Source organism: Podarcis erhardii, assembly GCF_964252035.2.
Source record: "Podarcis erhardii genome assembly, chromosome: 15".
In the NCBI taxonomy this organism is placed as follows: Eukaryota; Metazoa; Chordata; class Lepidosauria; order Squamata; family Lacertidae; genus Podarcis; species Podarcis erhardii.
Window position 1 is genome coordinate 12,999,766 of NC_138505.1, and position 12,200 is coordinate 13,011,965.

General features: G+C 54.1%; 1 protein-coding gene across 14 annotated transcripts in view; it reads right to left on the reverse strand.

Moving 5' to 3' along the window:
* Nucleotides 1-172: 172 nt before the first annotated feature.
* Nucleotides 173-12,200, reverse strand: part of MARK2 (microtubule affinity regulating kinase 2) — a 109,859-nt gene continuing 97,831 nt past the window's right edge. For 5 of the 14 annotated variants that reach the window (XM_081842910.1, XM_081842921.1, XM_081842917.1 and 2 more), the window contains exons 15-19: nucleotides 10,715-10,873; nucleotides 9,098-9,349; nucleotides 6,761-6,787; nucleotides 3,613-3,657; nucleotides 173-3,309 (exon numbers count right to left, since the gene is read on the reverse strand). In XM_081842910.1, coding sequence (XP_081699036.1) covers nucleotides 2,952-3,309; nucleotides 3,613-3,657; nucleotides 6,761-6,787; nucleotides 9,098-9,349; nucleotides 10,715-10,873 — 841 coding nt within the window. In that variant the 3' untranslated portion in view covers nucleotides 173-2,951. The remainder of the gene's footprint in view (nucleotides 3,310-3,612; nucleotides 3,658-6,760; nucleotides 6,788-9,097; nucleotides 9,350-10,714; nucleotides 10,874-12,200) is intronic. The other 9 variants (XM_081842919.1, XM_081842923.1, XM_081842911.1 and 6 more) reach the window with 7 other exon arrangements.

A 12,200-nucleotide genomic window follows, 5' to 3' on the forward strand; every position in this document is an offset into this window, starting at 1 on the left:
TGTCTAGCTCGGGAGGCAATGGAGCATGGGGAAAGTGTGTGGCATTCACAATTGCCCAAATCAAGGCAGAAGATAAATTCTGTGCTCTAGCAAAGGGCTGTCATGTCTCAAGATGCATGTCGGAGATAAGGCTTCCCCCTCCCCTTCTGAAAAACAGGTCTGGAGCTTATGATTTTTCTTCTTTGGCTTTTAATAAGAATGGAAAGGGGAGAATCAGGCAAGCTATTTGGTCACAAGCAAGAGGAAGGAGGTCTTTGCCCCGTCAGCCTCCTCCCAGGCATGGTCTTCCAAAAGGTGCTCTGATCCTGTCACAGAGATAGCTTTGCCCAGGATGAGTCCTGCCAGTCTCAGCAAGATGAACACAGCAAAGGCCAGAAGGAATTGCATACGCGGTGACAGCAAAATTGCCACTCCCAGAGCCTTTAGCAATTTGCCCTGCTGTAACAGGGACAGAGGGAGCCTCTTGTGGAACACTGCATCTCCTCAGAATACAAAAACAGTTCAGGGTATCACAGCAGGCCACAGCATTTTATGTTGTGAGTGCCACACTGCCCCTCTTAATCAGTTCCTTCACCAACTGTTGCCTGGTCAGGGCACAGAGCAAAAAGAAATCACGCAAAGGGGGCACAGAATTAGCATTCCACGTTCAAGGGGAACCACTGGGCATTTGGAACAGCTGCACCCAGGCCTTGCTTCCCATCACCACAACCCCCTGGAGCCACCCCCACCCACTCTTGACAGGACGGTACCAAGGCTTGTAGCCTCCCAGAGAGTGGAAGCACATCTCCAGGCAAAGTGCTTGGGGAGGGAGGTGGGAACAGAGGAAGCCAAGGCCAGGCAGGTACTTTCTGGAAAGTTTTAATCTAGAACCTGTAAAACTACATCAAACGGCAGCGTCCCTAGAGGGGGGGGGAGGGGGATGAACAAAAAAGGGACATGATTTTTTCTTTTTTTAAAAAAAGGCATTTTGTGATCAGAATTAAAAAAAAAAAAAGTAACCACTCACAAAACCGAGGTATCAGTACAGTTATATACAAACCAGATTTGTGTGTGTGTGTGTGTGTGAGAGAGAGAGAGAGAGAGAGACAGTGGTGGGGTTGAAGGAGCTCAGTACAAACTGCCAGGGTGGGGAGCCCAACCACCCCAAAGAGGATTGAAAATACATTCTCAAGTGGTGATATGACAATGGAAGAAACCCATCTTGAGGGGTGGTGGGGTGAAGGGGAGGGAGGAACAAGAGAGGTAATTGCAGCCAGGGTCCCATTTTTCTCTTGTGCTTTGGAAAGAGGAGGGGAAAAGCCGGCTTGTCAAATGGGAAGGAAGGGCAGGCTGTGCTATCCTGCTTTTGTAGATGCAGGGAAGGAGGTAAATGGGAGGGGGAGCTCCCCTTATCTTCCACCATACTGGTAAGATACTGGTGGCCACTGCTGCAACCACTACCTGGGCAGGGAGAGTGTTAACAGAGCCCCCCCCCCCACATACCCCACCACAAAGCTCTTCCTCTTGCCCCCAAACATCAGCATGACCTGTGTATGTCGTCTTCCGTAATGGAAAGACTGGGGCAAAAATAGCTGTTCCCCCAGCTAATGACGCTTCAGGCAACTCTCCCCACAGGCAGATGGTGCCACTTGCTTTAATAACAGCCAAAGCCACTCTTGGGCACAGAGGAAAAGAAGCCAAGTATGAACACGTGTGCAAAGTTGGTGGCCAAGGTCTGGTGTGTTCCAGAGCATCCTGGGTCAGGAAGAAACATGCTGAAAGTTATCTTAGCCTGGAAGTGCTGGAGAGGGGGGGGGGAGTGGAGGCTTGGGATCAGAACCAACAAGCAAGGCACCAGCAAGACTGATGGGGCAGCAGTTCTAACCATGATGCTGTGCAAGCTGTCAAAAGCCCATAAAAGAAACTGGCTCGGGCTGAACAAAGGAATGCTCTGCTCCCAGAAGCCCTTGCTAGCTTTATGCTGTTGCTCCTGGAGCTTGCAGGGAAGAGAATTGCTGGGGAGGGAGGTGGTCAGAGGTGAAGAAACGGACCGCTGTGGCTTGGGACACTCCCCACCCTTTATTCTTCCAAGGTGGGAGACAACCATATGCATGGCTAGAATCTCCACCTCACTCTTTTTATAGGGGGTCTCAGGACCCCTGCCAGAAGAAGAGCACATTGGAGGACAGTGCTCCTTCCAACGGCCTTGCCAAAAACAGGCCCTGATCTCTGGGAACAGAACTGGCCAAGAGTAGGAAGGTGAGGAGAGGGCGACCGCAGAACCGTCCAAACCCACCACCGTCCATCACTGGCCTGACGGGGGAAACCCAGAGGGAGAACCACTGGCACCATTACGCCCTTAGGAAAGCCCAACTCTCCCAGGGCATGAGCAAGCACACGCTCGGCAGCTGAAAGCCCACCACCAACACAAGGAGCGGGAGAGGAGGGTGCGAGTGAAAGGCATTGTGGGAGGTAAAAGGCATTGTGGGGGAGGGCGAGCTCTGGCAGTTGAGGGGGCGGGGTGTCCACTTATCTCCCCATCTTTGCTTTTTGCTGTGTTTGGTAAAAATTTAAAACCCTGTCTCATGTGCAACAACAAAAAAAAAGAAATAAAAGGAAAGTACCATGGTCGCCACGGAGACCAAAAGGGATGCCCCCCAACACAGTCACTATAGAGACCAACAGCCCTTGGTACGCTCCCACTACTGTTGCCACGGAGACGGGCTGGGTGGCTGCCAGCCACTACCCCACGCACTCTGTCTCCATGGTGATCCAGCAACGGGGGGGGGGGGGTAGTGATGGAGAGGGGGGATGTCCCCAAACATCCAGCTGCCGCCCCCTTTCCCTGCCCCCCCAATCTCCGTCCTGCACCAGGGTATCGAAAAATAAACCCTTCCAGAGTTAAAATTGCAGCTTTTTACTCCTAACCCCCACCCCATGCGCGTGCAGGCTGGACCCCCCCGGGGGGCCTGTTAAAGCTTCAGTTCGTTGGCGATTTTTGAGGCAATGTTCTTGAAGGCCATGGAGGTGCCCGATATCCGCTTGAAGCGGACACCGTTGAGGGAGAGGCGGGGAAGCTTGCACACCTCCATCTCCCACTGGACAAAGGCCTCGTGGCCCGGCGCTCCGTGCATGCACAGAAGCATGTACTTCTCCTGCAGCTCGCACTGGCAGTTGTTAGCGTCCAGCACTTTCCGGATCTCCTTCATCATCTCGTTGGGCTCCATGGAGCTCGTCGTCTTCATGCTCCAGGTGAAGCGCAGCGAGCGCGGCTTGGCCTCCCGGTTCTCGTCCCGCTCCTTGTCGCCGCTGCTGCCCACCATGTGAGGCCTGAGAGGGGAGAGCGAGACAGTGAGCGGAGAAGGGCGCCCTCCCCACTCGGCCCCTTCGGCTGCCTCCAGAAGCCAAGCCTGGTCGGCAACCAAGAGCTGGAGAGGGGAGACACACACACACACACACACACAGAGACGCTAAGTAGTAGTTTGGGAGCAACAGAAGAGAGAGACAGGCACATGGAGGAGACGGAGAGGAGGTGCCAGAGAGCAGCCTGGCCCTGCTGGAGAAACAGACAGAGTGGAGCAAAGGCTTCCCCCAAAGGCTGGAGGAGGCCCCGTGACACTGGCTGCATCTCACCTGAGCGTCTCCACACGGTCTTTGCTTTCGGGCTCATGCAGGTTCCTCAAAAAACAGAGCAGGAGAACAAGGTATCAGGCACCCTCCAGTCAGCAGCTCCTACACCTGCTCTCCTTTTCTCCCAGGGGGAAGGGGGACGAGTGTGCATCTCTGGCAGGTGGGGCAGGGCGGGGGGGGGGGGACTCAAGACACGGAAGGGGCTGGTGAGGGCGTCATGAGGGCTGATGCCAAGCCCACAGGCCCCTGGCATGCAACACTGCGCGGCATGCTGGGAAGTGCGTTTTGCCAACATGGTGGTGAGGAGGAGGGCATCTGGGCTGGCTGGTTGCAGGTGTGGGATGCGCAGCGGCACCTCTCTCCCTGGTCCCTCAGCACAAGCAGAAGCCACAGTCAGGGAAGGGAAGAGAAGAGAAGAGAAGATGGAGCTGGAGTGGCAGGGGAAGAGGCTGTGCTGTGATCACCAGCTCAAAGCATACCTCTGCCACAGACTTGCAAAATGAGCCATGATCTCTCTCGGCCTCCACCTGCAATACCACCACTAGCCTACCTTACAGGGTTGCTGCAAGGACCACAAAGAGAATGTACACATTAACACTCGAAAATCAGTATATAGGAAGCTGCCTTATACGGAGTCATACCACTGGTCCATCTAGCCCAGTACAGTCTACACTGGCTGGCAGCAGCTCTCCAGAGTTTCAGGCAGGGAGTCTCTCCTGGCCCTAACTGGAGATGCTGCTGGCGATTGAACCTGGGACTTTCTGCATGCAAGGCAGATGACCTACTATGGAACTACAGTCTTTACCCCTGTGGGGGAAAACATGCTCTAGGAATTCTAGACATTATTGGAATATAAAGTAAATGGCTTGGGAGGTGCTTCCCCTCTCATCTGAGCACCACTTCCAAGCCTAAAAATACACTGTGCCCAACTCTGCACCCGCTTCATAGAAACTTGCATCATAACCCACCTGCCCACTGAGACCAGCAAATGAGGAGAGCGTGCTGATGGCACCACCATGCAAGAGCGAAGGAAGAGCACAACCCTTGCCACGGTGGCTTCACAGTTTGCGGAATCCACTTACGAGTCTCGAGATGGCATACTAAAAACACTTTGGTTTCCATCAGGTTTTTAAGCAGCCCAATGGGCTGTCCTGGGAGAATGGTTTTGTGACACTGAGAGCCAATTTTATCAAAGCTGCTGCTTCACTGGATTCAGGCTCCGAACGTTTAGTAGCATGCACCCTTTTAATTTGGTTTTGGTTATACAAAGCACCACTTCTGGATTTATTTTTTAAAGCAACTCCTCAAAATTCTTCCTGGCGTTGAGGCCAAGTGATGCTGGCCTTTTAAACTGCCCAGATTTTTTGTTTAAGCTCTGTCTCTTTCTTTGTTTTGTTTTTTGGTATTGCTGATATTTACTGCTTGCCATTCTGGGTACCGCTTTCTGGGGGATAAAGAGCCATATACACCGAGGGCGGTGTATGTCTAATCTTTGGCCTTCCAGATTTTGTGGAACTACTACAAGTCCCTCCATGCCTGACCACTGGCCATGGTGGCTGGCGAAGGCGGGAGCAAGCAGCTATTAACACCTGGAGTGCCACAGGCCCCCCACTCCTTGCTATCCTTAAATATTCCAGCCACATCCATCCATCCATCACTAAGCCATGTGACTTGCAACAGCCAATGGAGCTCCCTCATGCCAGCTCAGAGGAGGGAGGGAGCAAGCAAGCAACTTGCTTCCTGATCACCAGTGTGCTTCCTTCTCTGCTCATCCACCATCACCAGGCAGGAGGTGGGGTAGGGGCGGAGGATGGGGGGAATCAAACAATGGAGAAACCTTCACACACACCCCACACAAGCCTTTAATACAGCAGCTGCAGCTGTCTCTTATGGTCCACGGGATCAGAGAGCTGGGAGGAGGTCATTTCTAGCACAACCCTCTGCTCAACCACTTTGTTCTCCTCCCCATCCCTGGTCATCCATCTTATGGCAAGTAGCTCCACAATGCTAAGGTTTTAAAGCACTTGCTTGCTCCCCCAACCCCCACTTTTAGTCAATTTTACCCAGGAGAAAACGTTCTTTCCTGACCCCCCCCCAAGAGAGAAATCTGTTAGATGTTCAGCATAACTTGAAACAATAAAAAGGTGAAGTAGACTGAATGAGGAAGGCCAGGGTTTTTGGAACACGCCAGAACCAAAGAGGTATGTAGGGTTCACATCCTGCCCTGTGCCCTGGGATGTCCAAAGAAACAAGCAAAAACCCACAGTCTTTTAAAGTGGAACCTGCTGACACTTTCTGCAGATTTGTTCCCATGAGAACTAGCAACCTCCCCCTTTCTAAAAAAGAACAAGATAAAAAGGCTACCTACTACAATGGGGGGGGGGGAGGGAGAAAGGAAGCCAACCCTCAACACACCGACTGCTAGTATCTTCCAGATTGTGCTCAAAACCTGCCACAGGATAATAATATCTGCTCTTTGGGGCCATGCAGATTCCGAGGCAACCGTCTCCCCACATGTTCCCCCTGAACCCTCAAGGCAGCTGCAAGCAATAGAGGCACAGCGACAGCCCAGCGCCTCCTAACCACCACCATGCAGGGAGAAAGGGGATTAGTTGGGTTGGGGGGTGGGTGGGCGTGTGTGAAAGAGAAAGGCAGGGGGAGGGGGAGAGAAGGGTTTCGGTTAAAGATCAGAGGCCCAGCCTGGGGGACCAAGGAAGATGGCAGGCACCTTTAAAGAGACAGCATGCCCAAGTGGAGGAGGAGGAGGCCCAGCACCGGGTGAGCAAGCAACCTCTGTGGCTTCCCCTGCCCACCCTCCTCCCCACCAAGTCCCAGGCCAGCTCATTTGCAGGCGGCTGAGAGGCAGGCCAGAGCCAATGGGGGTCTTTCTCCACCCCACATCCCAGAGGCAGGGAGTTAACAAGCCCCCCCCCCCCCGCTGTCCCTTTAAGCATGCTCTGTGCACACACACACAGAGACACACACACACACACACACACACACACACACACACACACAGACACCATTAGCAGCCAGAAGGCACAGAAGGGGGGGGGGCGGGGAGAGGAGAGGAAGAAGCCGGCAGGGAGGAGGTTAGTACTGCACAGGAGGAGGAGGAGGACAGAACAAAACCAGAGTGATGAACGCCTACCTTCTGGCAAACCTGAAAGACAGATTTCTAAAAGGAAAAAAAAAAGGAGGGGAAACGGTGGGTGGGTGCGCAAATGACCGAGTGACAGGAGTGCCAGCCGCGCGGGAGCAGGCCAGGGTGCCCCAACCTCCCTCCCTAAAATAGTAATTGGCGGTGGGTGTCACAGCAAGGCCCCCACAACCCCGCCGCCTCACAACCCTCCTCGACCTTAGCTCCCTCCTCCCTGCAAACTTGAGAATCTGAAGAGCCTCCTTTGCTTCAGACAGAGACAGGCCGGAGGGAGGAGGGCTGAGCTGGGGCTCCCACTGCCCCCCTCCCATTGGTGCTGGAACCTTGCAGAGGGGGGGGGGAGGGAGGGAGGGAGGGCAGGACCCCAGAGGCACTTGGCTGCCCCCTCGTCCCCAGTGCTGCCACAGCCTAACTCTCCCCACAAAGCTGGGAACAGAAGCTGGGGGTGCGGTGGAGGGGCAGGTTAAACACTTACAGCAAAGAGGGAAAGGGGTTGGGGGCAGGAGGCGCTGGGCTGTACAGAATGGCTCCCCCGTCATGCACCATAAAACACCCCCTCCCCCCAATTGAGACAAAAGGCTTTGCCAGGAAACTGTGCCCCATCTCACAGCCCATCCCCTCTCAGGGCTGTACGGGAAAGAGAGAAGCCATTTTGAGACATATTCACACACACACACACATATACACACACCACAAAAGAGCTGCCTTGAGGGACAGGTTCGAGCAGACCCCAGCTGCAAGACCTCCCTGTTTGGATCCTCACCGCAGAAGGCAGCTGGTACTGACAGGGTCCAGAAGGCATCTCCTCCATCCTGTCGCTTGGAAGGGGATGGAGAAGCATCGGGGAACCCTGGAAATGAGCTTGGTTGCCACTCTCACCATCTGGGCTGCTCTGCTAAATCCTTGTCCACCCCCCACCCCTGGGATGGCTGGGCTGCAGGCGAGGCGGATCCCACCCACCCTCAGCTTTGCGGCCTTCGCAGCACCCCAGGTCACTGCAGGAACCACAACAGAAGCAGGGTGCCATCGGAGGGTGTGGGAGGCAGGCCTGGCTTGCTCTGCGGCTCAGCTGAGACTCTGCTGGTCTCCTGAGCTGCAAGCAGAAATGGGAATTCCCGGGGAGGAGCGCATAAGGCAGCATGCGCATGCTCTTGGGGAGAGCGCAAGGTGGTTCCTCCATGGCCTTGAGCTCTGCAGTTGCCAGGAGGAAGGTGACCTTCAGCCCGCTCTTCTGATCTCCATTCCCAGAATGCCTCTCTCCAATGTGGTGCCTCCTGATTGGTCTTAACACGTCAGGGAAGCACAGGAAGTTGCCATGGAGCAAGTCAGGCTATTGATCCACCTAGCGCTGTATCACCTACAACAGGTGTGAGGAGCATTTGCCCCCCCATGTTGCTGAACTACAACTCCCAGCAGCCCCAAGAAGAATGGCTAATGAGCAAAGGATGATGGGAGTTGAAGTTTAGCAACACCAGAAAGATCAAAGGCTCCCCCAAACCTTGTCTCTGCTGGCCAGAAGTGGCTCTTCAGGGTTTCCAACAGGGGACAACTCCCAGACCTACCAGAAACTGGGGATCAAACCTGAGACCTTCTGCATGCAATGCAGACACTGTCTAAATGAGCCATGGTTCTCCCCAAGCATCCCTGGTCCAGGTGCACTAACTTGCGCCTGAGCCCAATTGTCTGAAGACGTCCTTTGAGAGGGGCCTCTTCTCTGCCGCTCACTGCTCCAATACCAGGAGGAAGCTGAAAGGTAGGAAAGGGGTTCTCCATCCCTACATGCACACATATAAACACATGCAAACACACACACACACCCCTCTTGGTTGAATGCTAGAGGAAAAAACGAGCTGCCCCAAGCTTAATTAGGAGGCTAGTCCTCTCCAACCCCTTCCAAGCACAGTTTGGAAAGGATCCGGCCAAGGAAGGCAGCTGACACTCCTGCCCCTGCGCTGGTTCTGTGCAGCAATACGGTGGGGGCAGGGAGGAGAGATGCAAGACGAAGAGGAGGCGGCTGGGGTCACAAGGACATCCTTGGTGTGGGGTGGGGAAGAGGGGTACTTATGAGGGTGGGCCTGGCTGTGCACAACACACACATATATATACACACACACACACACGAGGTAGTGAGCCTTCATGCTGCGCCCTGGGGAAGCGGGGGAGGATGGCTTGCATTCACCTCTCACCCCCAAACTGAACCCCCAAAGCACATATCTCAAGCAATCCTGGAGTTTCCAATTGGCAGAGAATACCAGCTACGGATTTGGAAAGGGCTAAAAAAGGAGGACGGCTCCTCTTCCTCCCACCCCTGCCCACTTCCCTGCTCACCTGCGCACGAACTTGGAGGTGAACTTGCTGAAGATGCTCCCTGAGGCCCCCCTCCTGCCTTGGCTGTTCCCGGAGGGCGACGCGGGCGTGAGGCCGTAGGGGAGGTTCTGCTGGTCCCGGACCTGCCGGAGCTGCCCGGCATGGAAAGTGCTGCGGCTGGACACACCCCGCGGGAAGTTGGTGCGCTCCGGGAGGGCACTGCTGATGTTGTGGGCTGAGGGAGAGGCGACGGGGACCCTCTGGGGTGCAGTGCTGTGGGGAGGGGAGGGGGAAGAGCAGAGAAGACGACAGTCAGTGACCCCACTTGCTCACCATCCAGGAACACTCCTCTGCCTGGGCTGAACAGGAAAGTCTTTGGGGCAAGCCACTTTCAAGGGTTATGGCCTTTGCGTCCCAGAGGATTCTGGGAGGTGGTGTTCCGCTTGTGAGGGTGGGAGGAAACACAAGGGGAGTTCTATGAAGAACCGCACAGCTGAGATTATATGAAGAGGTGCTCCTGATATCCTAGGAGTTCTCGAAAAATGGTGAGCCTGTTAAAATGGGTTTGCAGCCTAGTTTAAGACTGCAGAATAATTGCAGGCGGAATGTTGGCAGCTCCCCACAAGGCTGTGGTCGCTTAAACCCAACATGTGCAGCAGATACCTCGTTGGCAGCCAACGCTTAAAAATAAATGAATAAACAACCCATATTTTGAATTGAGCACAGGCTGAAGGGCCTGCAATCTTAAGTAAGGGCACCAGGTTGGGGGGAGGAGGATGGGGCCCCTACACCTTTAATTAAACCTCACCTGCTGAAATCCCCTCTTCTACACAATTGTGAAAGGTGCAGAAGCCCTGCCCCCTTTGCCATTTCTGGCCACTTCAAATCTCAGCTCGTTCCGCTGCTCACTCATGCACCAGCTTGGATAAAGGGAAAAGATTTCCAAAGCCCCTAGTCCTCAGTGTGAAGACTAGCTTTTTGCGCTGGCAGGGGGGGCACAACAACAACAAGCTGACAGGAATGAGTCTCCCAGAGAGGATACTTGCTAATAGCCTCTGCTGTTGCTGTTGACCCTGGAGATGAGGTTAAAGAGCTGCTTGCCTGAACCTCAGCTGGTGAAGTAGAGACAAACAGAGCTGGATAAAAAAAGAAGGGGAAGGGTTCAGAAGGCTCCAATTGTCCTTTTTCTGCCTGGAAAGGACAGGCAACTAACTGGAGGCTTCTGATCTCATTCTCAGACTCCTTTCAAGCCATCCAACCTGCCATTACCTGAAGTTGGAAAGGATGTCTGTTCCACTTTCTACCAAGCAGCCCTGTCCCCCCTGCATTAGTGTTGTGCCTCCTTGGTTTTGTGGTGGTGGCGGGAGAATATTCCTGTCACATCCTACAAGCCAGCTTGTCCAAAAAACAGCTGCAGGGCACCAAGTTGCCCTCCAAGGCACCACAATCCTTCCAACCCCAAAACATTTGGCTGTCCCCCTCTACTTACCTCCAGGCCCTGAGCGAGCGCACTGGGGAAGGGCAAAAAAAGAGACATGGCTCCAGGGTGCGGAGCAGGCGGAAGACACAAAAATGTTGGAGAGCCCTAGGGGTGGGCAGGGGACGGAGGACACAAGGCACGCAGAGCTGCCCACTTGCCTGGGTCGCTGCGCCTCACAGTTATTGTCGGAGGGGGGCAGCGCGGGCTTGGAGGGGTGCACCGAGGCAGACATGGATTTCTGGTGCTGTCGCGGGCGCGCAGAGCTCACGGCGGCGGAAGCTGAAGCGGTAGAAGCCCTGGAGCCTGGAGTGGTTAGGCTAGGGGGGTGAGGGGAGGAAAGAAAACACAAGCAGGGGAGAAGCAGATGTTTAAAAAAGGAGGGGTGGGGTGGAGGGTGGAGGGAAAAATCAGGGAAGGTGGCTGGCTGTATCCGTAGCTGACCCAAGCAGACTCCCAGTCTAGGAGGGAGGTGCCACCTTACCCACTGCGCCCAACATCTCGTTTGCCCCGTTTCAAGGAGAGTTCCTCGTTCTATGAGTCTCAGGTGGATTTATTCCCAAGCCCCCAGGAATAATAAAAAAAAGTCATGTTACAAGGAAAGGTACTTGGGACTGTGCACAAGATGGGGGTGGGTGGGCTCTGAACAGACTGCCAAAGTAGCAATGCACTGATTATTCCCCCTTATTCCCACCCAACGGGCATGGAAACGCAGAACTCCTCTCGCTAACTGATCTGCATTCTTTCATCAACAGCCACGTTTGTCGAATGACTGGATTTATATCCTGCTTTTTGACTGGAGTCCTTAGAGCGATTTAGGGCATTTGCAAAACGGAACCAATGCACGTTTATTAAAAAGAACCCTTTTATAACAAAACAGGCTAAAACAAAAAAGCAAAATGGAAGCCCAGCCAGAGGAGGCACCAGGGGCTCTTGTCTCCCACCCGGCTGTCTCTCTGCCAGTCATTTTCCTCCCAGGCAGGAGGGGCCACTCAAGGGCCTTGCAGCAAACCTTTCCTTTCCTTGCATGTGTCTGTCTCCGATGCTGTTCCCTTGCTTGACCCTAATGCTTTGTGAAAGGGGGAAGGGCCCCCTTATTCTCCAAAGGCCCCGACTCACCCCGGTACGGCGATGCTGCAGCTGGGGCCTCATTGCAGGATTGTATGGCGGGGGGAGGAAAGGCAGCGGATCCTCCACCTTCAGCTTTGGATACGGCACGTGCTGTCAAATAATCAATCTGTCTGTTTGGCAGCTCAGACCACATCCACGTGCTTGCCCTTGCTCAATGAAACTGGGCTGCTTCTAATCATTTCAGCTGAAGGAAGAAGGCCCTGGATCTCCCCCTCCCCAACCCATCCCTTTCTCACCATGGATACAGCCACTACTAGGTACATGGATGTCCCGGGGAAGGGGAGGAAGAGCAAATATACAATATACAACCCGGTATATGTGTATATGTGTCAGGAACAACCTTGATGCAAGAGTGGGAACGGATGTGGAGGGAATCGTGCTGGGGTCGGGTGGGGGACGGGACACCATGGCAGTTAGACCCTAAAAAGAGAGAGCCAATGTTCTCAAGCAAAAAGAAAATGGGTTTTGCTTGTATGTATCTATGCATGTTATGTTATTTGCGTGTCCGTAATGGAT